Below are 26,932 nucleotides of genomic sequence, written 5' to 3' on the forward strand. Positions count from 1 at the left end.
TAACTAAGAGCATGGGCTCTGGGGCTGGGCCCTCACTCTGCGGCCTGCGCAGAGAGCGGCTTCACAGGCTGCGGTGACGCCACCCTGAGCGCGTCCACGAAGCCCTCCCCAGAGCGCCTGGGCTCCGAGGAGCGCGGGAGGCGTGAGCCGGTGTTCTGCAGAGTAGTATCAGGGAGCGTGGCCGTGATGAGGAGTCCTTTCCTTTCGGATCCCAGAGTTAATAGGGGAAAAAAGGAGGAAAGTGGAAAAAAGAAAAGTTCAAACAATATAAACTGTAAGACGCACACAGTAACAGTCTCTACCTCCATCCAGTGTGCCCACGGTGTGGGGTGATATCAGAAAGGCAGTGGCGTGTTTAATGCTCATTCACACTTCTCACTGAGGAAAGTGGGTGAAGTTCTGCGTTGAGTAAAATAAGCATGCTACGTTGAGGGGCTTAGTTACAGACTGCCTGGGTGGTCCGTGCAGAAAAATAAATGACTGTGCGCACTCTGAGTAGTTCCCAGCGTCTCGGGGAAGGTGGGGGGACCGGCCTGGAGGCCACGAGCCCTGTCCTTCTGTGCGAGGCTCTGGCGAAGCTGCTTGTCTGCAAACTGCACCTGCACTGCCCACGTCATCGCCCGGAGCCTCGGATGAATGACCACCTCTGGACACTGCTTGTTGCTTCCCGTTCGGAGTCTGGGCTCCAGGCCTGTGATTGGTGGGCCTGGGGCTGTTCTGCACTGTCCCCAGATGTGGGAGAGGCCGGGAGAGCAGGTGGCTGGCGCTTCTGCCTCCTCCTGTGGGTCACACACATGCTGTTCCTCAAGGACAGACCACTTCCCAGCCGTAGGAAGGGGGCTCCGAGGCTGGGTGGCTAAAATAGAAGCCATGTGGCAACAGTATGACCATGCGTGTTGACAGTGTAAGAAAGCAGTGCAGCGTTTGCGTAGGTGGCAGACAGCGAAGACTCTGCCTGGCTGGGATTTTCCCGGACAGTCGCCACGTCCATCTCTCCTCCGCCCCCGACCTCCTGCTGGAGAGAGAAAAGAATACAGTAAATAGAGATTGAAATTAGGTGTTCCTCCCGGCAACTCTTCTATTTTATCACAGTCTTTTGTTGTTTTTATTCCTGTTCCTGATTATCTTTACTCCATTTCAAGGAGAAAGTTTCACAAACCAGTAGTGCTGCCATTTTGGTGTGTGTAGCAGGGTGCCTGAAGATGACCTGAGCGGTGGTAGAGAGGTCCATGGGGGGGAAGGTGGTGGGTGGTTAGAACAAAGGGTTTAAGTTGGAAAGAATGTACATTCCAAGGTTGTTTTCTTGTGCAAACCAGAGAAATACTTGGTCCCAAAAAAGTTTAACGATGAATTAAGAGATTGCTTGAAAGCACATTCCTGCTGATAGTTTCTGCGTGCTTTGTACAAACCCTTGAATGTCCGGTGCTTTCCTCTTTGTTTCCCCGCTGTGTTTTCACTATTAATGACTGTTATTAAAGGGGCCGGTGCTGCCAGGAAGTGAGATGTTCTCTGGTGTGCCTGCAAGCGCTCAGGCTCTAGCCTGTTCAGTAAGCGACTGCCAGGCTGGCACCTCATCCTGCTGCCCAAACGGTCGCATTACTCTCAACGGAGAAATGAAGTTCTTTGGTGTTGACTTGGAATGCATGTTTCCTGTGCCTTGAAACACTACTGGTGTTGCTTCAGTTAACTTCATCTTAAGATTCTCTCATTGGAAGTTTTATAGTAATACTACAGAAAAACAATCTGACACACATAATCCTAGTTTAAAGTAACTTTAAAACTTGTCAGTAATGTAGAGGGAGCTCGTGCTCTCGTCTCTGTGTATTTCCTGTGCTCACTGGCAGGTGTCAGGTTCTTTTTTTTTTCATGTTCGGAAAACCTCTGTGGAAAGAATTGAGGGAAAGGAAGCACTTGCTACCCAAAGATAGTTGGATAATTACTTTCATTTTATCCTAGTCATGTGCTCGTGACTAGGAAATACATTAAAATCCTAGCCTTCTGCCGCTTTTCTGTAGTCATCGTGCAGACTCATTCACTTCTGTGGGCTCGGCATCCCCCTTTTGAAGGTGACCGCCACGGTTGTGTCTTCAGCCCCAAGTTCGTGATGCACCTTTCACGCCCCAGCCCCAAGCTTTGTCACATCCTTTAGATGCGACCCAGGCTCTCCTGCTGCATCTCGTATCCAGAGTTGCGCTATGCTTCCTCCTCGCTCAGCCTTCGCCTCCCAGCCTCCCAGCCTCCCCTCCCAGCTTTCCCTGCATCGCCTTTCCTTCCGTTCTCACCCTCCAGGACCACTCAGAGCTGTTTCGGTTTTTCTTTCCTAACGTTGTTTTTATTTTCCTCTGTATCTGGTCTCGCTGCTCGGGCCCTTCATGCCTCGAGCCTCCATGATGCACCCTCCCCCCTTTCCAGTCCATCCAGCACACCTCATGCGGCTCCCAGGTTCACCTGAACCTTTGCTGTACGCAGGTTTCTGCAGCACCCATCCCTGGCAGCAGAGGCAAAACCTAAACTCGTTGTTTGGCACTCACAGCTCCACGTTCTGGCTTTCTTCAACTTTCCCACAGCATTTCCCTCTATAGATACCCCTTCATTCTAGCCACACCAGTCTTTTTGCTCCCCTTCCCTCACACCTTGGCCTACACAATTCCCTTCTCATGGAGTCCCTTTCCCGCTCCCTTTTTTCAAAACCCCACCTGTCTCTCAAGGCCGAGGTCAACCCTGTGAGGTCTGTTCTCACACCTCCAGTTCCTACTGGGATTCAGGGTCTGTCCCATCTCTAGGAGAAGATGGAGTCTGATGCCTGGGGCCGGTTTTACTTTTTATTCCTTTTACCTTTTCTTCAGCTTTTAAAAATGTCATCAGCTTGAAGAAAAACACAGATAAAGTAGTAGGATTGGGTATATATCAAGGTCATTCTTGAGGGGGGCAAAAGAAATCACAGAAAGATATCCTTTTATGTAGCTGCCCTCTTTCTTTCCACGTGGTGATGGTGGTGAAGTTACTGGTTGACTGTAACAGTCCCTTCCTTTTCACTAACTGCTGAGTGATTTTTTTCTTGTCCCCCCCATCTTTCCTTCTCTCCACCCCCCTCCACACCTGTTTCAAGTCTTCGATCCTCTGCTTACTAACATGTGGCCTTGGTTTTGATACTTACTGTGTTATCTTCCCCTGAAGATAACATATCATATATATTGAGTTCTCAGTCCCAAGCCACTTATTAACCGAGTGACCTTTGCACTTCACTAACCTGCCTGGGCCTGTATTATAATTTGTAAAATGAGGTAATTATGAGTACCTTACTGGGTGGCTGAGAACAAAATGTGATAAAATATGTGAAAATACTTTGAAAACCATACAGCAGCAAACAAAAATAGCGCTATTGCCATTAATATTTACATCTCCATGTACTTAGAATAGCACCTCAGAAATTGCTGGTGTTGTCCAGCTGGTGTTGTCCGGGGCTACTCATCCTTAAGCCTGTGTTTCTATCCTACTAAGCTTTCTTGAGCCACAGAGGAACCCTAATAAAGTACCTTCAGTTATGGTTTTGTAGCTGGCCTTTGATTCATTCTCAGGTGTCTTCTTGTTAAATTAGAGGGTAAAACAGTTGTAACAGGGGGCTCTTGTGAGACTGGTTTGCAAGACATGAATACACAGACCCACAAAAGGTTAAGAAGGTTACAAAGTAGTAATATTTGCTGTCAGAGGTAGTATGTTACTGATTTGTTTCCGTACATAGCTATTGCCTGAACACTGGTGTGTTGCCAGACTCTTTGGGGGGCTGGGGTTTCAGTAGTGAGGGGCACGTCTTTCCCCCGAGTAGACTGGGGTCCGTGCAGTGAAGCGGTGGCGGAGGCCTGGGGGAGCCTAAGCGGGAGATGGGTGGTCAAGCCCAGCCCGTGACCCCGTGTTCAGCCTGCGGGAGGGTGTGGGGCTGGGCCGGCAGGTCAGCAGGTGGGGAAGGAGGACGGTGATGGGGGTGTGGCCCTGACACAGTGTGGGGATGGTCCTTAACACGGGGGTGGGAGGAGAACGGTTGACAAACGCCTTGAGGGTGTGGCTCCCGGGGAAGTGGTGACCAGGAGCAGAGCTGGTTGTCTGACAGCTTCTGGGGGAGGATGATGATGGACGGGCAGACTCTGGACAGGCAGAGGGGCGGCCCTGCAGGCAGCCGAGACATTTTGTTGACAATCAACCCTTTATCTGTATCATTTCCACCAATCAGCTTTGTGGTCTTCTAGTAGGCAATGTCATTCTTGTTATGAAAACTGCATGACAGAGAATCAAAAGCCTTTTTCAAGTTCATTTGTACTTATTACTTTCAGCCTTAGCTATATGGCCTTAAACACTGCAGCATTTGTGTTTCTTTGACTTGCCAGCAGATTTTCAGGAAATGCTATAAATGTAGCTGTAGATACTCTGAGACTACTCATTCTTAAACTTGTATTTCTATTGACTGGGCAGAGTGGAGCTGCAAGAGGAAACCCCTAATAAAGTACTTTCAGTTATGGTTTTATACCGAGACCTTTGATACACTCCGAGATATCTGTCTTCCATCTGGTGTATCAGGAAAGCAGCCCGCTCGGTTGTCCTTGGTCTTCTGTGTGCTGAGGCTTGAGCTTTCGGTCGCGATCCCCCGTGTCTGTTAAAAGGTGGCCACGATTCCCCATAATTGTTTCTTGAGTTCTTTCAGAGTCACATTGTAGCTTTAGAGCAGAGTCAGGTGCAGTGTTAGCTGACCCTGTTGCGTGTCAGAGAGCTGCTCTTCAGTAGTACCTGCTGGGAATTTGGTGGAAATTTCTCTTCCTGTCGACAGTGCAGTCTCACAGGGCAACAGAGTAGGTTCTGTCTTATAACCCTTTCTGTGCAGTTGTGTTTGCTGATACTGTGAGGGCCCTGGAAGGTGGGGTCCGAAGGCTCCCACACCTAATTTAACACATCGAGGATGTTCTAAGTTAATAAAGGTCATGAAGTAATTTCACAGAGTGCTTAATCACATGTAAAAGAGTTGATAGTGGCTTTTTGTTTTTTTTTTTTTTTGCAAAATAGGGGTGCTACTAGGAGCTAATGACAAGCCTGAAATATTCTAAAATTGTGACTAAATCAGAAAAACCAGGAGCACACCATAAGGTTTTTCAGGAGACTTGCTAAGCTATAAACTGTACGGCAGTTCCCGAGCGGTGCCGAGGAGAGCAGCATGATGTCATCTTACTAGAGGAGTGGAGATGTTCCTCAGGTGTGCTGTCCTTTCCGCAGGAGGGCATTGGCTTCCTTCTCAAATTCAGCGTGCCTCAAACCCTGAGGGCACCCTCCCATCACTCCCAGACATTTCTCTGTCCCATGGTTTTTTGGGTTTTTTTGGGGTTTATTTATTTATTTAATTTATTTATTTATGGCTGTGTTGGGTCTTCGTTTCTGTGCGAGGGCTTTCCCTAGTTGCGGCAAGTGGGGGCCACTCTTCATCGCGGTGCACGGGCCTCTCATTATCGCGGCCTCTCTTGTTGCGGAGCACAGGCTCCAGACGCGCAGGCTCAGTAGTTGTGGCTCATGGGCCTAGTTGCTCCGTGGCATGTGGGATCTTCCCAGACCAGGGCTCGAACCCGTGTCCCCTGCATTGGCAGGCAGATTCTCAACCACTGCGCCACCGGGGAAGCCCCTCTGTCCCATGTTTTGATGGTGCCACCATTGCCAGGAGGCTGCAGCAGGACCACCAGCGGTTCTGGAGCTCGGCTGTGGGAGTGACGGGGCAGTGAGCCACCTGGTGTCCTGCAGCTGGAGTGCGCCGTGTTGCTTTCTTAACGTAGGTGCTCGGGGATGCCCACGTGGTGGTTGGCGTCGGTGATTCCCAAATGGCTCCCCAGAAGGTGCACCACTGTTGTCCCAGCAAAGAGAAGAAAACATAGTTAAAGGATCTCTCAGAAATGTTTTAAGTCCATGTGATGTGACTGTAGGTAGAATATAAGCATATTAGATATAATAACTTAGCATGCAACTAGAATAAGTAGTTTTATCTATTTATTTTCATAAATATGTAGGACTGAGCCTGAGTCAGAGTTGGCTGTTTAATCTGCATTCCTGAAGTGTATGTTAAAATGGCCAAAAAACTTTTGGCAGTTGTCTTAATGGGAAACTAGGGGGATTGAATTTTACTTGAAATTGCCTTACATTTGGGCATGTATGCTATATATGTAATATTTAAATAAATAATTTGGATATTCAGGTAAATAATCATAGGTTTGCGATTATTTTTACTGTTATATAATAGCATAATATTTTAATTTGCCCTTTATTGCCATGGGGAGGTTAGAAAAGGCAAAGATTCTAAGTGGAGAAATTGTGGTGACATTTGAACAAAATAAATGCTTTAAAAAAATTTTTTTTTGCAAATAATGTTTTATGTTTAAAAAGTAGTAATGCAGTCCTCACCTTGCCCAGGACTGTGAAGGTGACCATGCAGGCTGAACCTGTGCAAGCAGTCTTCATCACCAGTGGAGATAAGTATAGTTGTTGTGATCTTTACTTCTTTTTGTCAGGACATCAAAACCCTGTAAATTATAAAATATACAAAGAGATGTCAAAAGCAGTGAAACTAACATTTCTTTAGTAAGCTGTAATTTATAACATTAGAAACACTGAGAATTAAATTACATAACCCTTTGACCCAGCAGGTCTGTTTCTAGGTGTGTACCTTAGAGCAATACAATAGCTCCTTTTTACAATATTTTAAATTATAATCTGTGCTATCATAAAATTATATCCATTTAAAAATCTACCTGAACACATGATTTTAAGAAATCAGTACAATACCCTAATTGTAATATAAAGTGAATTTTAAAAAACAGTTTACAGTAGAGTATTTTGTTATGTAAATGTCTGGGCACGACTGCACTAGAAGACATGTCAGGTGTTTGTGTTCCAGCTAACGGATGTTTCGGTTTAAGAGATGATGATCCGAAGCCGTTCTATAGAAAAGGATAGGAATGTCAAGATGTATCAGGATAAGTGAAAAACAGACCAATCTCACTTGTACTTGATCCAAGAAAAATAAATAACAGTAACTGAAATAAGGAGAATGTGCCATTCGTGTTACAGATTGTCAGGTGAGAAAATGAGGACGTGTAATAACCTCACAAACAAGCTGAACCTTCTTTGTAAGAGAAATGTCAGCGTAGTTCCCTGGCCGTGAGAGGGTCGGGGGAGCGAAGGAGCGCTCTGGAGAACATGTTACCTCTGGCTCACACCAGGTGCCCGGGCTTGCATTCGGTGTCTCACATAGAAAAAGGTTTTGGAGACTTTTATGTGATAGGCGAGAGGGAAGGAGGATGGATCCAAAAAAGAAAAATTGACACCGAAGTTTAATAACACCCAGGATGGCGGGACTATAGGAAACATGTTTTCACACATTGCTGGCCCATGAGGAACAATTTAACAGTATATTTTAAAATTATCAATATCCTTTGACTCAGAAATTCTCAGATTATCCCACAGATATATTTGGCACACATGCAAAATGATATATGTGCAGGATTATTTGTTGCCATGTTATTTGTAATAGCAGAAGATTGGAAACACAAATGTCCATCAGCAAGTGAATAAAAAATAAAATTAGGGCTTTTGAATTCATTGGTATATGCAATCATTGCAGCTATAAAAAAGGAAGAGGACATCATGAACTGATACGGAAACATCTTCAGGTTATATCCTTAACTGAAGAAAAGCAAGGGGAAATGGATGTACTTATTGGCATATATATATATATATATATATATATATATATATATATATATATATATATATATATATATAAAATTCTAGATAAGCAAGAAACCCATGACTTTAATTACCTATTGTGTGGAAGAGCAAACTGGGCTGGAAGGGAGACTTTTCTTATGTATACCTTTATTACTGTTTCAAAAATATATATATTTTTTGAAGGTTTGTGTTAAAAAAGCTCTGTCCTAAGCCCCCTTCCATTGCTGCTGCTATTACTGTTTTTTAAGAGTTTGTTACAGCTGAAAAGAAACATCTCTGTGGAAATATGGACTTTACGCTGTTCCTAATGATGGTTTAGACAGTCAAGGTCAGACAGGCAGTTTCTGGTCTCATACTTTGAAGACAGTTGCTTTATGATTCAGTAATGTCTTGGCACATGCATAGATCTATGAAATGAAATATTTGAAGATGAAAACTGCTTTATACTCTAGTAAGCATGAGTAGTCCTGAAAACCACATAACCGGCTTTATTGGGAAGTTTGAAACATTATATAAATATAAACTGGATGTTAACATACTTCATATTGTGTTCTCATTTTGTTATTTTCCAGTGTTTTAGAACTCAGAAGGTACTCACTCCTATTTGAATGAAGGATTTCTGCCCTTGATTTTTTTGCTTCATTGGTTTGATTCTACCTCAACCCCCAGGCTCAGTTTTTTAAATTTAATTAGAATGTTTTCGCCTGTGATATTTCACTAACATTATACACTTGTTTCTAAAACATATGAAATATGCATTCATACTTATATTTCAGGTTGTTTTGAAATACACATGTGCATTTATTTTTCAGATTGTCTTGACTAATTGTAAGAAATGATGTGTGTTTAAATACTGAAATGCTAATAACAACCAGAAACATTTTGGTTTGCTCTTTAGCAGAAAGATAAAAATATGTGAAGCAAAACTTATAATTACTGTCCATGAGGGAATCCCAATTTTTGCCTAAAAGAAAATACATTCCAGAGAAGAAAGGAGTGATGGCTAAGATAGCTGGATATTTAAATTGGAATTTAGAAACAGAAATGGAACAATTCACTCATTTACATTGTGAAGAAATATGTCTACTGCTTGGTATGCCCACAAACCAAAGTATAAATCCACATAAAAACTTGTGCAGGAATGTTCATAGTAGCGTTATTCATGATAGTTAGAAAGCACAAGCAACCCAAATGTCTATTAACCAGTGAATGGATAAACAAAATGTGCTACATCCACATAATGGAATTATTATTGAGGCACAAAAATGAATGAAGCACTGACACACACTGCAACATGGGTGAACCTTGAAAACATTACACTGAGTGAAAGAATCCAGACACAAGAGGATAAATATTGTACAAGTCCGTATGTGTGGAACATCCAGAATAGGCAAGTGGCTAGAGACAGAAAGCAGACTGGTGGCTGCCGGAGGTTGGAGGCATGGGGTAACTCGGAGTGACTCCTAATGGGTCTGGGTTTCTTTGGGGCAGAGAGGCACGGCAGCCCAGGCGGAGGAGGCGGCGGCAGCGGCCAGTCTAGGAGATCCAAATGTGAGGTCGAATCAGCAGGCCCAGCAGCTGGCAAACATGGAGGAAAAGGAGGGAGGCCACGTGGTCTCCTCTACTCTGGGGGCCAGGAGGAAGATGATGAAGTCCTGGAAGACAGCCGAGTGGAGGTGCATGGTGGGCAGTTGGACAGTGGCCCAGCGTCGGGGGTGGAAGCCTGACACAGGTCAGACAGGCATGGTGTGTAGGGTGAACAGGGGACCTCGGGCAGAGCCCCAGGAGCACCAGCCGTTATGGGATGAGCAGAGAACAAGGGACCAGGACAAGGGGGAGGAAAGTGGGAAGGAAGGGTCAGATGCTCCCCCGTAGGACGGGTTAGGTGAGCCCTGAAGCTGGACTGGGTTCAGTGGAGACCAGGGTGGTGCTGGTGTGTCAGCCAGAGCTCGTTCAGTGCGGCTGGAGGCTGAGGCCGCCTCGCAGTGGTGAGTAGGAGAGCAGAAGAAAGAATTAGAGACTGAGATACGGTGACTTTGGGGGCAAGTATCTGGACAAGTTACGTCCACGTAGGCGGCCTGTATTCTGCTCGTGCCCTGTAGTTTTAACATTGTTTAGAAAGGAAAAAGGAAGTGAAGATTGGCCTTTTTTTTTTTATAATAAGTTGGGCTAATGATTTCATTCTTTTTATTTTAATTTTTAAATTTATTATTATTATTTTTTTGGCTGCGCCACATGGCTTGTGGGATCTTAGCTCCCTGACCAGGGATTGAACCCAGGTCCCGGCAGTGAAAGCACTGAGTCCTAACCACTGGACTGTCAGGGAAGTCCCTGGTCTTTTTTTTTTTTTTTTTTTTAATTTATTTATTTATTTATTTATTTTTGGCTGTGTTGGGTCTTCATTTCTGTGCGAGGGCTTTCTCTAGTTGGGGCAAGTGGGGGCCACTCTTCATTGCGGTGTGCGGGCCTCTCACTATCGCGGCCTCTCTTGTTGCGGAGCACAAGCTCCAGACGCACAGGCTCAGCAGTTGTGGCTCACAGGCCTAGTTGCTCCGTGGCATGTGGGATCTTCCCAGACCAGGGCTCGAACCTGTGTCCCCTGCATTAGCAGGCAGATTCCCAACCACTGCGCCACCAGGGAAGCCCTTTTTTTTTTTTTGAAAAACAAAGCGAGTACGTACTTAATTGAAATTAAACAGGAATATGTTAAAAAGAAAGACTCATTTCCAGCCCACTTTCCCATCCATAGTGGATAATCTGCATTAGCAGTTTGGTGGGTGTCCATCTATATTTTATATAAGAAATACAAGTTTGTGTTTGCTTTAAACCAAATTGAGATCGCATTGCAATACTGCTCTGCACCATGTTTTGTTAGGTTCACAGTATACAATCTCGATTGCTTAATTGCCAAATGCTAAGTATGAGCATAAATTTTGTCAGTATCTATTCTTAGAAATGAGAAAAAATAAATCAGATATACTGGGACTTTTGAACTGCTTATGCATTTTGCTCTGTTGCTTGCAAATAATCAGTGATTGAAAATCCAGTGCTATTGCATTCACGGCTTTAAATATGGCTAGTGAGTTCATGACTCAGATTTTGCAAAGGTGTAAAGTTTGTCTTTTTTCCTTCTGAGTGTCCCTCTGTCCTTCTTCTCCTATCATTAGGTCGCAGTATAAATAGATAGTTATACATAACCTTTCCAAGCATATTTTAATCAACACATTAGAGTTTCAAATATGATTTGCTGATTCATTTTAATGTATAAACTTCTAATTTTCTTTCAGTTCAAAATTTGACATGCTTTTAAACCTAAGACTGTGGCAAATATCAATAGCTTCTGTCAGAAGATAAACTAAGTCAGTTCTGCAAGTCAGTTTTTCAGGTGTTCATTTTGGTTTGCTAAAAATTAGACCCCATTTCCATTCTTTATTATACTTCATATCCCTACAGTAAGAGGGCATATACTTTTTGCCTCCAGCGAAGCTTTAGTCTTGTTTCAGCAGGTTAGCAAAAATAATGAAACGTAACTTAAAAATAAAACAGAGCTATTGGTGGAGATTATAGAGAATAGAAGATGTAGAACTGTAACACGGATGGTCAGGTAAAGAACACGGGAAGGGGGTCGGGACCACGTGAGGGTAGGAAGTGGCCAGACCCTGCTGCTTCCCACTTCCCTTGGTGTCTGGGAAGAGAGAATGGTCATCGCTTCTAGAACCAAATGTTGCATCTGATCCATAGGACTTACTTTTTTTTTTTAATAAATTGATTTATTTTTATTTATTTATTTTTGGCTGTGTTGAGTCTTCGTTGCTGCACGTGGGCTTTCTCTAGTTGCGGCGAGCGGAGGCTACTCTTTATTGCAGCGTGCGGGCTTCTCATTGCGGTGGCTTCTCTTGTTGTGGAGCACGGGCTTTAGGTGCGTGGGCTCAGTAGGTGTGGCTTGCGGGCTGTAGAATGCAGGCTCAGCAGTTGTGGCGCACGGGCTCAGTAGTTATAGCTCGAGGGCTCTAGAGTGCAGGCTCAGTAGGTGGCACATGGGCTTAGTTGCTCTGTGGCATGTGGGATCTTCCTGGAGCAGGGCTTGAACCCATGTCCATTGGCAGGCGGATTCTTAACCACTGCGCCACCAGGAAAGTCTCTTGATCATGGGCGTTGTTCAGTCATGTCTGGTTCATGTAATCTGATCCTATTATCTAGATCCAGAAATGATAAGTATCGTCATTTTCAAACATTATGTGAAATCAAGTTCTTAAATTGATTTTAGTGGTTGAATGTTATTTCCCCTCGTCTCAGTCCTAGAAAATGTCAAATGGAAATACAAATCTGTATTGTGCAGACTTATATTTTAAACTGAAAATATTCCAGTGATTGTTGTATCTGTTCAGTTTCAAAGAATACTTCAAACTTTAAATACAGTAAATAGAATGTCACTTTTAACTGGCTTACAGTACTTTTTAAACAAACATTTTTTTCTAAAGAGAAAAAAATTTAGATGCTGACAGTTAGGTTCCTATCATGGTAATAGAGTAGATCGTTTATTGCACATATCTGGGATTTATTCAGGCTCTACTAGTTTTTTCTGCAATGATAATACCAACACAGTGCACATATGAACATGCTTTTGGAATCTTAAACTTTGGAATTTCCTGTCTAATGTTTATCTAAACTCCTAAGTTTAAATTTGCTTTGATACTTTTTCAGTTGAATTCTTTTGAGCAAAGAGAAAGGTTTTTCTTTAAGGAGTAAAAATAATTGTGAAGTTCTGTAAATTTGTTTTCTACCATATTCAAAGCAGTATATCATAGAATGGTTTTAGCTGTTGAATTTATTGTAAGAAGCACTTACATTTAGCCAAAATGATGGGAATTAAATATTCTCTTAATAGGTGAATGAAGACAGTTTGGAGCTATTAGGAAAAACTTAAGGAAACTTTGTATGTAAAAGGCATAGGCTTGCTTCTGGTGATGAAAGAGTTAAAGGAAAAGTGAATATGGAAAAAGGCTTGCATATGGAAGTGGGGCTAGATGGTGGTCCCTTCTATTTCCAAGGTGGGTGAATCTGTGAATCGCTAATTCCTCGTAGCCAGCGTGTATTGGAGTTTTCAAGCTCCTCCCACCCCCGCCCCCCCCACAGACTTGCAGTGTGCACTTGTTATGCTTTGATGCCATATTTCATTTAAAGGCAGTGAAATGTATTCATGATAGATAGTAGGACTTTGAAAAATAAAACACCGAAATTCAACCCTGCTGGGGCCACAGGCTGCGACCCTACCACCTTGTTGTGGTCCTTCGCCCTTCCCACGTCTCCCCTGTCGTCTTTACCCACGGAAATTCCGTGGTCCATTATCATCACACTCACACACACACACACACAGACACACCACACCCTACCTCACCGTACTCGGAAGCCTGCTCCCGTTAAGTCCGTTCCCCGTCCGTGGGTGTCGCTGGCAGCCTGCAGTGGACCCAGGTGCCCACGGTCGTGGTACTGGTGTCCGACCCCCTCTCTGCTCAGTGGCTGCTTGGTGCCCTCCCGTCCTCGCCTCCCCAGTGCACCGCATGCACCCTTCCGCTCAACGCAAAGGCACCTGTTTTCTCAGAGAGATTGGAAGAAATTAGAAGAGGACTTGCAGAAATTCCCACCACACATCTCCCTGTGTGTCTGGATCTGTGCCTACGTATTCGACTGCCTTTCCCTTGACTGTGGGTGAGCTGGGCGCCCCGGGAAAGGCACCCTCTGCACGGGCCCAGCTGACTGATCTGCTCTCGGCTGCTCGGGTGGTGGCCATTGGCTCCCACCTCTCCCGTGGCTTCTGGCCGTCAGCATGCGAGCCCCCGTCCCCTCCTGCAGCAGGGCTTTCTTGACCCCAGGTGTCCTTTAACCCCTGCCCTATTTCCCTTCTGCTCTGAACTCAGAGTCCCTCAGAAGAATGAGTGCGTGCTCACTGCCGTCCTCCTCCTCCTCCTCCTCGTCCTCCTCCTCCTCCTCCTCGTCCCATCCTCTGTGGCCCTCTGTCCAGCCAGGCTGTCGGCCCTGCCAGGGCTCCCGACCTGCTCTGGTCGTGGTCACCGCTGGCCTCCATTTCAGCAGACCCACCCACCAGGGGCCGGTCAGATGACTCCCGCTCCCAGCAGCTGCTGACCCTGGTGACCACTGCTTCCGGAGCACCGGACTCCGAGGTGTTCCCCTTCCCTCCTGGCCCTCCCCGGCCACCCTTGCTGACGCCTCTCGTTTCCCAGCCGTCCAGCGTTAGCTTCCCCCAGGGCTCAAGCCTCGTCGTATATCGCCCACACTCAGTGCCTTGTTGGTCCGCGTGGAATGAGATCCCTCTCCCACCTCGGCCAGCATCCCCGAGAGGTCCAGACCAGGAGGTGCAGCTCCGCCTGAAAGCCTTAGAACCTCTCCCGTTAAGCTCGTCCGAAACTGAGCTTTTAGACCGCCCTTCAAAGCCTGCTCTTCCCGTAGACTTTCCCTTCTCAGAGAATGGGGCCTGCATCCTTCCCTCGCTCCTGCGAGAATCCTTGGAATCGTCCTGGACCCTTCTTTCTCTCCGACTTGTTGGATCTGTCAGCAAATCCTGCTGGCTCTACTCTCCAGCGCGCCCTGCCTCACCGCCCCCCGCGGTGTGCTCACTCGCCTGGCCCTTCCTGCACTGTCCCAACGCCAGGCTGCCTCCCCACATCTGGCCTCACCCTCTTACAGGCTCTTCTGAACACAGCATCCAGAGGACCCTTTGGAAGCGGATGACGGCCACAGCAGGGGGCACATGGGATCCTTGCATTTCGCCCTGAGAATTCTTTTATGTTCTGCGTCTCTCTAGTCTTGGTCTCGGGTCAGACCCTCCCTTCTCCCCGGGGTTCTTGCTGTGGCCTCAGCTGGTTTCTCACTCTTTTAACCTGCTCCAGCCCAGCTTCGGCCCTGCTCCCGGGGACTTTTGTTTACCCGGCAAACCCATTTTGAGCACATCCTTTGTGTCAGGCACTGCCTGGAACTTTGAACAGTTTTGCCCCTTCCCTTTTCAGGGCCCTCAAAGTCTGTACATAGACAGCTCCCAGAGCCTTCAGGATGAAGCACAGACGCCTTACAGGGTGCGCGGGACCTTCACAGTCTAGCCTCTGCCCACCTCCAGCCTCACCTTACTCCTGCCTGCAGATGCCCTTCTCCACCTCCAGTGCCTGTACTTTCATGACGAGGCTCTTGCCAGCTGGACAGCTGGGTCCTGCTTGCCATCCAGTGCAGGTGCCATCCCAGCAGCCAGCCTTTGGACACGTGCGCCCACCTCCCATCCGAGGTGGCTTCCACTCTGCTCCACGGTGGCCTGGGGGACTCTCGTGCAGAGCACGGACTGCACGGGGGTCGTTGCTCGCTTGCCTGTCTGTTCTGTAGGAGCGCCCGGGTGGCGGTCAGGCTCGCCTCCTGGTGTTCAGCCAGACTAGGTGTGCAGCCATTTCTCGGATGCATTGTGACTTCCAGTTAGGATGGCAGCATAAACTCATGCTTTGACATATCTCTTCTCCAGACCCAGCAATGAAAAGATAAATTTAAACAGAGAAACATGAACCAGAAAATATGGCCAGGCCCCCAAAAAAGAAAAATACCCTTAAGGATAGAAATGGGATACCCAGTGTGGGGAGCTTGAGCTGGCTTGATGCCCTGGCCTGCGGTGCTCCAGGCCCTGAGCTGGTGGGGGCACAGGAGACATGGCTCCCGTGGGTTACGGTGATAGGAACCAAAGTGTTGAGGCGAATTAGAACTAGATTCAGACTCACTTTCTGAAGCTGGGATTGGCCTCAGTGTATAGAGGCCAACTGCCCTCTATACATTGGGGCTTTATAGGAAGTTGTGGGCCCGGGGAGGGTAGAAAGCAATACCTGGAAGGCACGGCCCTGTCTGGTGGTTGGTTCTCTAAGAGGATCTGCACTGTAATGGAAACAGGCGGCAGGGGCGCTCGGTCACCATGGAAACGTAGTTCTGGCCTGAGGCCTTGGGAGGCTCAGAGGGGCAACCACAGGACCCTAGGCTGGGTGGGGGGAGGTCGGCACCAACAACATCACCTCCTACTCGAGGGGAGCTGGAACCCAGGTCCCACAACACGAAGATCTCGCACTGAGAGACCCTCCCAGAGCCAGCTCCTTACGCAGCCGTGCCTTTACTCCATCTGAGATTCGCGGATGGGGCCTGGCAAAACTGTCAAAGAAGTGTGCTTCAGATGCTTCAAACCTGAGCTAACATCCATGAAAAGCAACTAGAAATCATAAGACAAGAAGAGACAAAAATGAAACAAGAGCAGGAGGGCCTGGCCAAAAAACAATTTGAAATCTAGTCAGTGAAAAAAATGTTAGGACCATAAACTTTGGACTGGACATAATCAAAGACAGATTTAGTGAATTGGCATTTTCTTCATGAAACTGACTCAGATTGCAGTGCAAAGGGGGACGGTGTGATCAAAGAAAAATCCAGGGCCCTGAATTCAGACGAGCTTAGAGCCAGCCCTGCCTTTGACCCTCACGTGTAGTAACTGCCTCTCAGCCTAGGCTAGTCTGAGTCAGGCTTTCTCTCACCTGTAGCGGGAAGAGTGTTTCTCATACAGGATCTTAGTAATTAGAAGGAAACCTCTCCCTGATGTTAGGCATTAGATGATCTGACAGTCAGCTAGTTATTTACCAGAGGAATCAGCTATTCAGTATAATTAACATGGGCACATCTGAAAGAAATCTCAGAAACTCAGGAAGGGAAACGAGCTTGCTGGGAGGACATGGAGAGGAGACATAGTCCACGTGGCTGCCCCCCCCTCCCTGCTTCCCAGCCATAAAGCCCAGTGCCGATGCTGCCGGCCAGGTCTCTGAAGATGTATCTTCAGAATCTTTGTCAGGTTTGAAGACACATTGGATTATTTCTCTCCAGCGTTACTGGGATGTCTTCGTGTTTGCAGGTCTGCGCTGAAGTACTGAAGTAAAGAGTTGTTCACATTCTGTAGCTGATTGATGCTCTCAGGAGCAGCGTTGTCTCCAGAGAGCACCGTGTATACGTGTGTGTGCACACGCACCTGTGTAAATTGTGGTAAAATATATATGACATAAATTTACCATTTTAACCAGTTTATTGACTGGCTGGATGACTTCAGTGGGGTCAGGCTAACAGACTGGCCTTGGGGTACTGTTAGCCTTTTTTCCGGGGGACACTCCAAAGCCTGGTGGCCTTCTAGACCTTTTTTCTTTACTCTCCCCAGTGGTTCTAGGTCACATGCCTGCGAGTCATTTAAAAATATCTTCATCCACTTTGGTATTAGGATTTATGTTCAGGAAAATATCTTGGACTTCCCTGGATCTTGAGAAGGCAGGCTTGGATTCCCTTCCCCACCGTGTGCGTGCCAGGGTCAGGGGTGGAGGGGTGAAGGTTGGTCTGAGTTACGGTGTTCTGTGTGGTCTCGGGCTGGTCGGTGGACCCCTCGTTCTCTGGAGGGTCAGAGAGGTCCTGCTTATCTTAGGGCGGGAGTTGCCTTTGTGTGAAGCCTGGAGAGGCTTGACGGGAATTGGTCTTTAGAGACTCTCTCTCGCTCTCTTTTGTATTTATATTTATGTCTATTTACTTATTTAACTGTTTTCTAGGAGTTTGCAGCACTTACTAAAGAACTAAATGTATGCAGGGAACAGCTCCTTGAAAGAGAAGAAGAAATCGCTGAACTGAAAGCGGAAAGGAACAACACCAGGGTTAGTAGGGGATTCTCTGGGTTAACATTTGCCTCGGGGTCACGACTGGGCTCGTGTTGCTGTCTTTAAACTCAAAAGATGATCCACTCTGTCTGTTTTTAAACACATTTTCGACATTTTCCCACTGAGTGGACTGAGGTTGATCAGTTCAGGGTTCTCATACCTTGCTTGAAATTTATGATGAGAGTTAATGCAATTTTAATACATTCGAGGGGGAATTTCTCTAACTTTATTTATTTATTTATTATTTTTTGGCCACGCCGCATGGCAAGGGTGGTGGGGGTGGTCTTAGTTCCCTGAACAGAGATCGAACCCACGCTCCCTGCAGTGGAAGCGCCGAGTCCTAACCCCTGGCCCACCAGGGAAGTTCTCTCTGACTTTAGACGGGACCGGAGGGATTTCAGACCTGTCTTCGCATGGTTTTGGCTTTAGTGTGAGATTGAAAGGAGTTATTTGCCCCAGATTCAAATATGAGATTGCAAGTGCTCCGTAAACCGTGCTCACCTTGGCCTTGCCGTGCAGCTGCTGCTGGAACACCTGGAGTGCCTGGTCTCGCGGCACGAGCGGTCCCTCAGGATGACGGTGGTGAAGCGGCAGGCGCAGTCCCCGGCAGGCGTGTCCAGCGAGGTGGAAGTGCTCAAAGCGCTCAAGTCCTTATTCGAGCACCACAAAGCCCTGGATGAGAAGGTACCGCCGCCACACGGCAGTTCCGGGTTTGTGCACATGCTGCACTATTTGGCGGACAATGCAGGTGTTTGTGCAACTTCAGTTGACTTTTGAGCTTCTTGAATTCTTGTAAACACAGTTTTTCTATAAGAAGCCAGAGTTCTATATGGTTAAAAAGTATTAGTTGGCATAAATGTCTCAAGGTGTATTATATTCTGTGTATCAACTGGCTGTTAAGAATTGGGTAATAGAATTTATTTAGGGTGAAATTTTTTCTCAAACTTAAAGTTTAAAGCTATTAGCAAGCAGGTTTTCTTGACATTAAGATCAACGAAAGACATTAAAGGTATTCTATTATGTTATATTACACTGACAGTCTATTAGGATAGCTATGCAGTAAGAATTAAATTAACATATATACACACACACACTAACTGAATCCCTTTTCTTTTCAGGTGAGAGAACGGTTACGAGTAGCACTTGAAAGGTGTAGTTTGTTAGAAGAAGAATTAGGTGCCACACATAAAGAGGTAAGCTTGATAAATCGTCATACAGTTTCAACTGAGGGTTCCTAATTCTTAATCCCTTCATTTTAAAAAAGTATGACGATTGTAGTAGTAGATATCAGATGTTATTTATCTTTCTGATTGAGGACCAGCCCATCTGGGTCATTTTAATGATTAGTAAACTAGACTTTTATTTCAGAGTTGCAGAATCTCTTTTAAGTACCCATGTCTCCAGTAGAAGGTAAATTCTGACTTTAGTGACCTGGTTATATTCAGAATGGATAACATCACCATGTATTTTCTTTTCAGTTGTGTTTTTCCAAATGGAGTTTTGCTGCCTTTACTTATTTCTTTACTCTCATTCAATTTTTTGGTTTTAGCTAATGATTCTTAAAGAGCAGAATAACCAGAAAAAGACACTAACGGACGGGGTGCTTGACATAAACCACGAGCAGGAGAACACGCCGAGTGCGAACGGAAAGGCAAGTCCCTGGTCCCCTCGGTCTGGTTCTCGTCTCACCCGTCCAGTCTGTGCACGCGTGTTGGGAACCTGTCGCCAACGCACCGCTTCGGCCTGAGCGGCCGAGAGAGTCATGTGAACCCACAGCGTGCAGAAGGCAGCTTTGACCTTACCGATTTCCCAGAAGTGGTTTATTTCCTCCCTCATCAAACAAGGCTGTTTAAGGGTTCTTTCCCCCCATTAGAGATCTTCTGATGGTTCTCTAAGCCACGAGGAAGACCTGGCTAAAGTGATCGAGCTCCAGGAAATCATAGACAAGCAGTCAAGAGAGCAGAGCCAGATGAAGGAGCGCCTGGCCGCCCTGTCTAGTCACGTGACAGAGCTGGAGGAAGATCTGGACACGGCCAGAAAAGACCTCATCAAATCTGAGGAAATGAACACAAAATTGCAGCGAGATGTTCGTGAAGTGAGTGACAGTCGCCATGTCAGTGTTGTCATGGGGTTGGATGTGTGGGCTGTTTTGGTTTGTCTCTTATTCTCCCAGTTACTTCAACCTTTGGATGACTGTATAAGTAAGAGCAAAACAGAACAGTGCCCTGAGACTTTGACTGGCTGCTTCCCTATTTCTGTGTCAAGGTCTTTAAAGGTAGGGGAGGCCTTGTCCAGCTGGTCCTTTGGCAGCAGAACGGACATGAAGCCGGCCCCTCCTACTGTGCTGCTGTGACTGTAATGCCCTGGGTGTGGACTCCTCATTTCTATAAGTTCTAGGCTCTCGAGTGTGTCCTGATAATGCTCAGATTTCCTTCTGATACACTTGAGCGAGTGCGGTTACATCTGTGGTGCTAGTTCTCTCGGGGAGACGCGAGCATGGGCTGTGGGCTCTGCCAGGGCGGCATTATTGGCTGTGTTTCTAGTTTTCTGATGTTCCGCTCCTTGAGGGGAATGTACGATGTTGATATTGGTGGTCAGACAGAGTGGCATTTGTTCACACTTGCGTCATCAGGCTCATGCTGTAAAAATAACGTAGAAATGTGTGCATTTCTGGCAGACGTTTCTGCAAGTATCGTGATTTATGAGAAACTAGCTAGCTGTCACTGTAAAGGCAAATGAACGCTGGGTGCTTCTCTGGCACCTCCTCCTGTTAGCCTGACCTCTCCTTTGTAAACAGGCAGCTCCTACCCACTCCCCCGCCACCCTGTGAGACCACCGCAGAGAGAACCCCTTTCACGTGTATGTAGAACAGGTGTACTTTCTGTTTAGTAGCTTGGTGTGAGTAATTTTATGTAAGAATTCAAAACAAATATTTGCATGTATTTATATAACCGATTTACATTATTCTTTGGCAACAGGAGGAGGTGAAGTGGCAGAGTTTAATATGCAGAGAATTTTGAAAAAAAATTTTTAAGACTTGCCACTTTTAATATTAAGACTTTGCTAATATTGGTTACTTAGTGAACAGGGAGGGACCTGAAGTGGATTTTTAGCTGGGGGACAGGAATTGCAGTAGCAGAAAGTTCAGGTCCTAGTTTCAGCGTTTGATACTATGTAATATAATTTTGCTTTAGAAGAATTAGGCTTTAGAAGGCTGCTTCCAGTTGTATTAAACTTTTTTTGTTTGTTTGTTTTCAATTTTATTTATTTTTGGCTGCATTGGGTCTTCGTTGCGGGCTTTCTTTAGTTTTGGCGAGCGGGGGCTACTCTTGTTGCGGTGCATGGGCTTCTCATTGCGGTGGCTTCTCTTGTTGTGGAGCACGGGCTCTATGTGCGCGGGCTTCAGTAGTTGTGGCGCACAAGCTCAGTAGTTGTGGCTCGCAGGCTCTAGAGCGCAGGCTCAGTAGTTGTGGCTCGCAGGCTCTAGAGCGCAGGCTCAGTAGTTGTGGCGCGTGGGCTCAGTTGTGGCTCGCAGGCTCAGTAGTTGTGGCTCTCAGGCTCGGTAGTTGTGGCGCACGGGCTTAGTTGCTCCACGGCACGTGGGATCTTCCCGGACCAGGGATCAAACCCACGTCCCCTGCACTGGCAGGCAGATTCCTAACCACTGGGCCACCAGGGAAGTCCCCAGTTGTATTAAACTTTGAGTTCTGTTTCCATTTGTTAATATTATTACTTTAATTCTGTGGTAATTGGATGAGATTTCATCCAACTTTTACCCAAGAAAATGAGACACATATCTCAATGTTGTATCTGTTGAGAGGCTGCTCCCAGTTGTGGGTGCAGCCCACCTGTACCGTGAGCCAAACAGAGGTCCTGTCTTCCTGGCAGATACCTTCCCCTCCTGGAATTCTTGCAATAACAGGATATTTTATTATACTTTTTTTTTTTTTTTTTGGTAATACTATGTAGAAAAGGATGAGCTTGGTAAACTGAGTGGCCAGACATAGCATTAAGACAGATGAGTGCTGGAATTTCCCTGGTGGGCCAGTGGGTAAGACTCCGTGCTCCCAATTCAGGGGGCCCGGGTTCGATCCCTGGTCAGGGAACTAGATCCTGCACACCGCAACTAAGAGTTCACATGCCGCAACAAAGATCCTGCATTTCGCAACTTAAACCCAGCGCAGTCAAAATAAATAAATAAATAAATATTAAAATAAAAAAATAAAAAAGACAGATGAGTGCTAATTACTTGGTGAATATTTATGATATTTGAGGTAGGTGTGTTTTCATTCACATCGGAGAAAACTGGCATGTCTATCAATTTAATTTTGAGGACAGTAATTTTATATTTGATTTGAAACTTAGGATTCAGCCCAGTTTATTCTCTCTCTGAGTGCACCCGTGTGTTACGTATTGGTTACTTCCCTTCTCTCCCTCTGAAATGCCCGATGTAGGCCATGGCCCAGAAGGAAGACATGGAAGAGAGAGTCACTACTCTAGAGAAACGCTACCTCGCAGCACAACGTGAAGCCACCTCTGTGCACGACCTCAACGATAAACTGGAAAATGAAATTGCAAATAAGGAGTCTATGCATCGACAGGTAGTGGTTTTTATCAAATTTTGCCTGGCTTTTATTAATTAATTACTAATGAAGGGGGGAAGACCTTTTCCTGTGACTTCCATGTTGGAAATCAAGTCCCAGCGTAAAGTTTTTATGATCTTAGAATATTATGTTCAGAAGTGTGGTGTACATTGTAAATCAACTGTACTAGAATAAAGTAAATTGTTAAAAAATTGTGGGTGACTGCAATTTACAGGTTTTCATTTTTTAGGATTTGGTTTAACCATTTTGTGGAGCTACACTCCTGACTCTTTTGTTGCTTGTTAGCATTTTTACCAAAAGAGCAGAGAGAGGCAAAGATCTTCAGGGCAGCTGGCTGCCTGTTGGTAACTGGGGTCGCTGTGGTGAATGGCGGATGGAGAGACGCGGTCTGAGTGGTGAGGTTTGTGCCTCCTGTGGCCTGGGTAGCCTCGCTTGCTCCTGTTTCTCTGTGGCCTCAGATAACCAAGAGTTAGCCAGGGAGCCAAACCTGGCTTCTGAAAAACAAACTGAGTTCGTCTGGTGTGTTATGAAGTGCATCGTTGGCCCCAAAATAAAAATAAAATACTAGAAAGCCATTAAAATTTACAGTGTGGAATGCTAATTAAGAGCATTAAAATGTTCAAATTAATGACTTTAAAAGGCAGATCAGAAAATGCTACGTACCATGTGCTGTTATTTTCTGAGGGTTTTAAAGCATAATCTATTGTTTGTATATGTACATAGAGATATATGCACACAGAAAACAGAAGAAAGCTGCATGGAAACAAGTGTTAACCTCTCAGGAACTGAGCTTATATAGATGTTTTAACATTTTCCCTTTTTTAAAGAAAGAAAAATCTGTCTAAATTTTCTACACTGAAAATTTTTCAGAGTAAGAGGATTTTCTAAAAGAATGACCCTACGTTTACAAAGCTAAAACTTGACCAGTATTCCCTTAGGCGCACTCTTAGCAGGTCTGGGTTTCAAAGGAGATGAAAGCTGTGTTTTGGCTTACGTGCCCGTGGCAGCCTGTTGTCAGTAGGGTTCCCTTCAAATGATGATTCTGACGATGTTTTAAGAAGCGTTAGTACTGAACCCTTCTTTCCTTAACTTGTCAGTAAGAATAAATAAGCTCCTACAGAAAACGGGTTTGCTTTAACGTATAGGAACTTGTGTGTGTGTGTGTGTGTGTGTGTGTGTGCGTGTGTGTGTTTTAAGACTTCTTTGGGGGTATTTAGGAAGAGCAAATACTTTGGCAAGAGGTGTTTTGCACATTGAAATCAAGCCCAAGAAAGTGGGTGTGCGCTCTTCACAGAAAGAAAATATTCACTGTGAAGCAGCTGCCAAAACAGCTGTGCTTCCATCAGAACTAATTTAGTAGACTATTAAAAATGGAAATGGCTGAGCCATTTGCCCCGTTTTGACGCTTTGCTCTCCCTATGTAGACGGAGGATAAGAACCGCCAGTTGCAAGAACGCCTGGAGCTGGCTGAGCAGAAGCTGCAGCAGACCCTGCGGAGAGCGGAGACGCTCCCCGAGGTGGAGGCGGAGCTGGCCCAGCGGGTGGCCGCGCTCTCCAAGGTGCTGCCCTGGGTCTCCTCGCGGGCCAGACGCCAGAGTTTGGCCTTGAGGATGATTTGTTCACGCTCCTTATCGTTGTGGTCTTGTCAGGGCACCTAAATCCACCAAGCAGCTCAGACTTGTTTTCAGTGCTGTGCTGTTTGAGACTGGAGCAGTTTTGAATGTCAGACGTTATCCCTGCTTCTGTGTCATCCCTACATTATTTTCCCTCCGGTTTTGTCAGATGTGTTTTGTGTGTCCCCGGGGTGCCTCAGCTCAGAGTCACTGCTGCTTGGAGCTACTTAAGTCAGCAACTCCAAGGTTAGGATAGAAGCTTTGTGTAAGGGCAGGGTAGTTTTTCTCAGACATAGGAAAACCCCATTCTCTTTTGAAGACCGCCAAAGTAACTTTGTAATAAACAAGTTTTTGAGTCTTTATTCATTCGCTGGTTCAACAAATCATGGTGGGGCATGTGCAAGACCCGGTCCCTGCCCTCACGGTCCTCACCGTCCCCGGAGAGCCGGCAGATGAGAGGCGGTGTCCGGGTGATGCAGCGGCGGTGGGGGCGGCTCGTCCACACGGGGGGAGGAGGCGCACGACCAGCCAACGGCCCGGCCTTTAAGGCACGGTCCTGCACTGCCAGCAGGCACTGGCCAGGCACGGAGGCGCGGGCCCTGGCCTGTGCTGGCGCATCCGTCAGGAGCTTTGTGTTGCCTGCCTGGAGCTCAGTGAGCTGCTGAGGGGGCCGGGCAGACCCGGGGTGGGCAGATGGCGTCAGGTGCTCGCAGACCTTCCTTAGAGCGAGTTCATTGCTGACAGCTGTAACAGAAGCACTTTTTTTTTCCCTTCGTGATCTGCATTTAAAGTCTCAGTTTCTTTTCTCCCCTGTCATCTCTCCTGTCCCTGGTCGGCCTTGTAGTCTGACCTTTTGTCTTCTGGAAACTCTGCCACTAAGGAAGCTAAACTGTTCGAACTTACTTCCCAGCTTAGGAAGGTAGAACGTGTACACGGCTCTCACTGTGCTTGCCGCTTCCCGCTTCCCATGCTGACTCACCCAAAGCAGCCTGAGGCTGGGGCGGAAACGCAGCCCACGGGTGTGGGACCTGGGGTGGGGGGAGCACGTCTTCTCTCACAAGTCGATCACCAGCGCCAGTCACGCCCCGGTCACCTGCCCGAGAGGGTGGATTGCCTCGCAGTGTCACGCGTGAGGCCGCGCAGGACGTGTGAGCAGACGCCAGCGCGTGCCTTCCACGGAGCACGGGGCGCGGACTCCCACAGAGCGCGCCCTGCTTGCTGCTGCTGCGGTCGTTCCCGCGTGTTGTCAGGAAGGGGCAGCTGTGAGCTGAATTGACACCATTCTTTGCTGACAGGCCGAAGAGAGACACGGCAACATCGAGGAGAGGCTGCGCCAGATGGAGGCACAGTTGGAGGAGAAGCATCAGGAGCTGCAGCGGGTACGTGTCCGGGCGGAGAGGCCAAGCGCCGCGCCGGGACCCGGGGGACGTGGGGGACGCGGCTCGAGCAGCACACGGCGCCCCCTTTCTCTGCTGCTCCCCGCCCCCCTACCTGCCGAACGTATTCAGTGCGTGGCCTCATCTGCACGCTGTCTGCTGGTCGGTGCACCCACCACGTGGTTGCCCGCAGGCGGTGTGTCGGGGGGCGGGGGCTGCCTGCCGCTCTGACCAGCCTGGTGTGGGAGCGGCTCCAGGTACAGGTGGGACCTTACAGGCCCCCCTCAAACAAGCCTGAGGTGCCAGCCCGGGGTGCCCATGGAATTTAAGGCACAGCGTCCCAGGTGTTGGGTCTGCTTGCCTGGGGTGTGGCACTGGAGTCCCAGATTCAGGTCACGGGCCTGATCTCTGTCCTGAATCCCAAAGTATTGTTCCAGACACAAAGGTAGACGTAGGGATGGCCGTTCCTGAGCAGGAGGAAAACCGTAGTTGAGCTGGGATAAAAAGGAGCATCAGGAAAGTGTGGTGGTGGAGGCTCACGTCAGCTGAGTCCTGAGAGAGTTTTCCTGGAAGAGTTGGTCACACGGCGAGATGGAACATCCAGGAAATAGAGCGAGTGGTGGCCCCAGATCCAGGCGTGCGACATCAATATTGTCACCAACAGGAAGCGGCGTTCCTGGGCCTGGACTGCAGAGCATCAAACGTGAGCTTCCAGGAAGGAAAGCGTCTGCCTCCCATCAAGAGATCCGCATGACAGGCGCCCCTGCCCCCGACACAGGCACACGCCCTCCCCTCTTAGGCAGAGAGAATTCGACTCTCACCGCTTGAGGGGTGCACTTCATTATTTCCAGAACTCGTTGAGATAGGGATGCTGTTTATGACTAAGGCAATTCAAAGCAAACTTTTAAGTGGTTTTGCTTTAAAAGTATTTGAGGGACTTTCCTGGTGGCGCAGTGGTTAAGAACCCACCTGCCAGTGCAGGTGACACGGGTTCGAGCCCTGGTCTGGGAAGATCCCACGTGCCGCGGAGCAACTAAGCCCTTGTGCCACAACTACTGAGCCCGCGTGCCACGACCACTGAAGCCTGCGCTCCGCAACAAGAGGAGCCACCGCAGTGAGAAGCCCGCGCGTCGCAACCAAGAGTAGCCCCCACTCGCCGTGGCTAGAGAAAGCCCACATGCAGCAACAAAGACCCAACGCAGCCAAAAATAAATAAATAAATTAATTAATTAATTTAAAAAAAAATTTGAACGCTGACAGCCTTATCGTACGGTGAGCTGGGTCTCTTCTAGATGATGGTGGTTGCTGTGTTTTGGGCGTGGTTCTGAGCGCTTTGTACTTAGTGCTTCCAACAACCTAGGAGAAAAGGGAGACCCGCCGAGGGGACCCGCCCTGACGTGCGCTGTCTGTCAGCACTCTGTGTCCCCTCCCCTTTTCGTCTGTGTTCGTTCAGGATGTAGGGTGAAAATAAGCTTTTGAAACCATGAAGTTGATGCTAGTTTTATAAAACACAGACTTACCAATTTTATTACATTTAAAAATTACTTGCGGTAATTATTTCTAGTTTTTTAGTATAAATTATCATTACAAAGAATTCAGGTGATGTTAAGAGTATAAAGAAAAACATGTGAAAGTCTATCTCCACTGGTTTTTTTCCCAAAATGAAATTTTTTACCTTTTGCTTTATAAGTTGAATTCATTTTACCGCCTTAATCCAGATTCAAGCTTCTGTTTACATGCTGGGAAGTTCCCCCTCCAGTGTGTATGTAAGCTGATCCCCTTTAAAATATGCTTGTTTTCTGCATGTAAATCTGCTCCCTGAGTCCATCTGACAGCTAATAGCTGGTGACACTAATGAGGCCCCCTGG

At 46.9% G+C, this 26,932-nt stretch overlaps 1 protein-coding gene across 7 annotated transcripts in view; it reads left to right on the forward strand.

The window, feature by feature from the left end:
• Window positions 1–26,932, forward strand: part of PPFIA1 (PTPRF interacting protein alpha 1) — a 94,089-nt gene that overhangs the window by 20,773 nt on the left and 46,384 nt on the right. For 4 of the 7 annotated variants that reach the window (XM_082409647.1, XM_082409648.1, XM_082409649.1 and 1 more), the window contains exons 3-10: window positions 17,367–17,468; window positions 17,991–18,155; window positions 18,590–18,664; window positions 19,021–19,122; window positions 19,345–19,566; window positions 21,926–22,072; window positions 23,500–23,634; window positions 24,984–25,067. In XM_082409647.1, the coding sequence (XP_082265773.1) occupies window positions 17,367–17,468; window positions 17,991–18,155; window positions 18,590–18,664; window positions 19,021–19,122; window positions 19,345–19,566; window positions 21,926–22,072; window positions 23,500–23,634; window positions 24,984–25,067 (1,032 nt within the window). Of the gene's footprint in view, window positions 1–17,366; window positions 17,469–17,990; window positions 18,156–18,589; window positions 18,665–19,020; window positions 19,123–19,344; window positions 19,567–21,925; window positions 22,073–23,499; window positions 23,635–24,532; window positions 24,608–24,983; window positions 25,068–25,728; window positions 25,768–26,932 lie in introns of all 7 variants that reach the window. The other 3 variants (XM_082409651.1, XM_082409646.1, XM_082409645.1) reach the window with 2 other exon arrangements.

The sequence above is a fragment of the Balaenoptera physalus genome (genome assembly GCF_965194825.1).
Source record: "Balaenoptera physalus genome assembly, chromosome: 10".
Classification (NCBI taxonomy): Eukaryota; Metazoa; Chordata; class Mammalia; order Artiodactyla; family Balaenopteridae; genus Balaenoptera; species Balaenoptera physalus.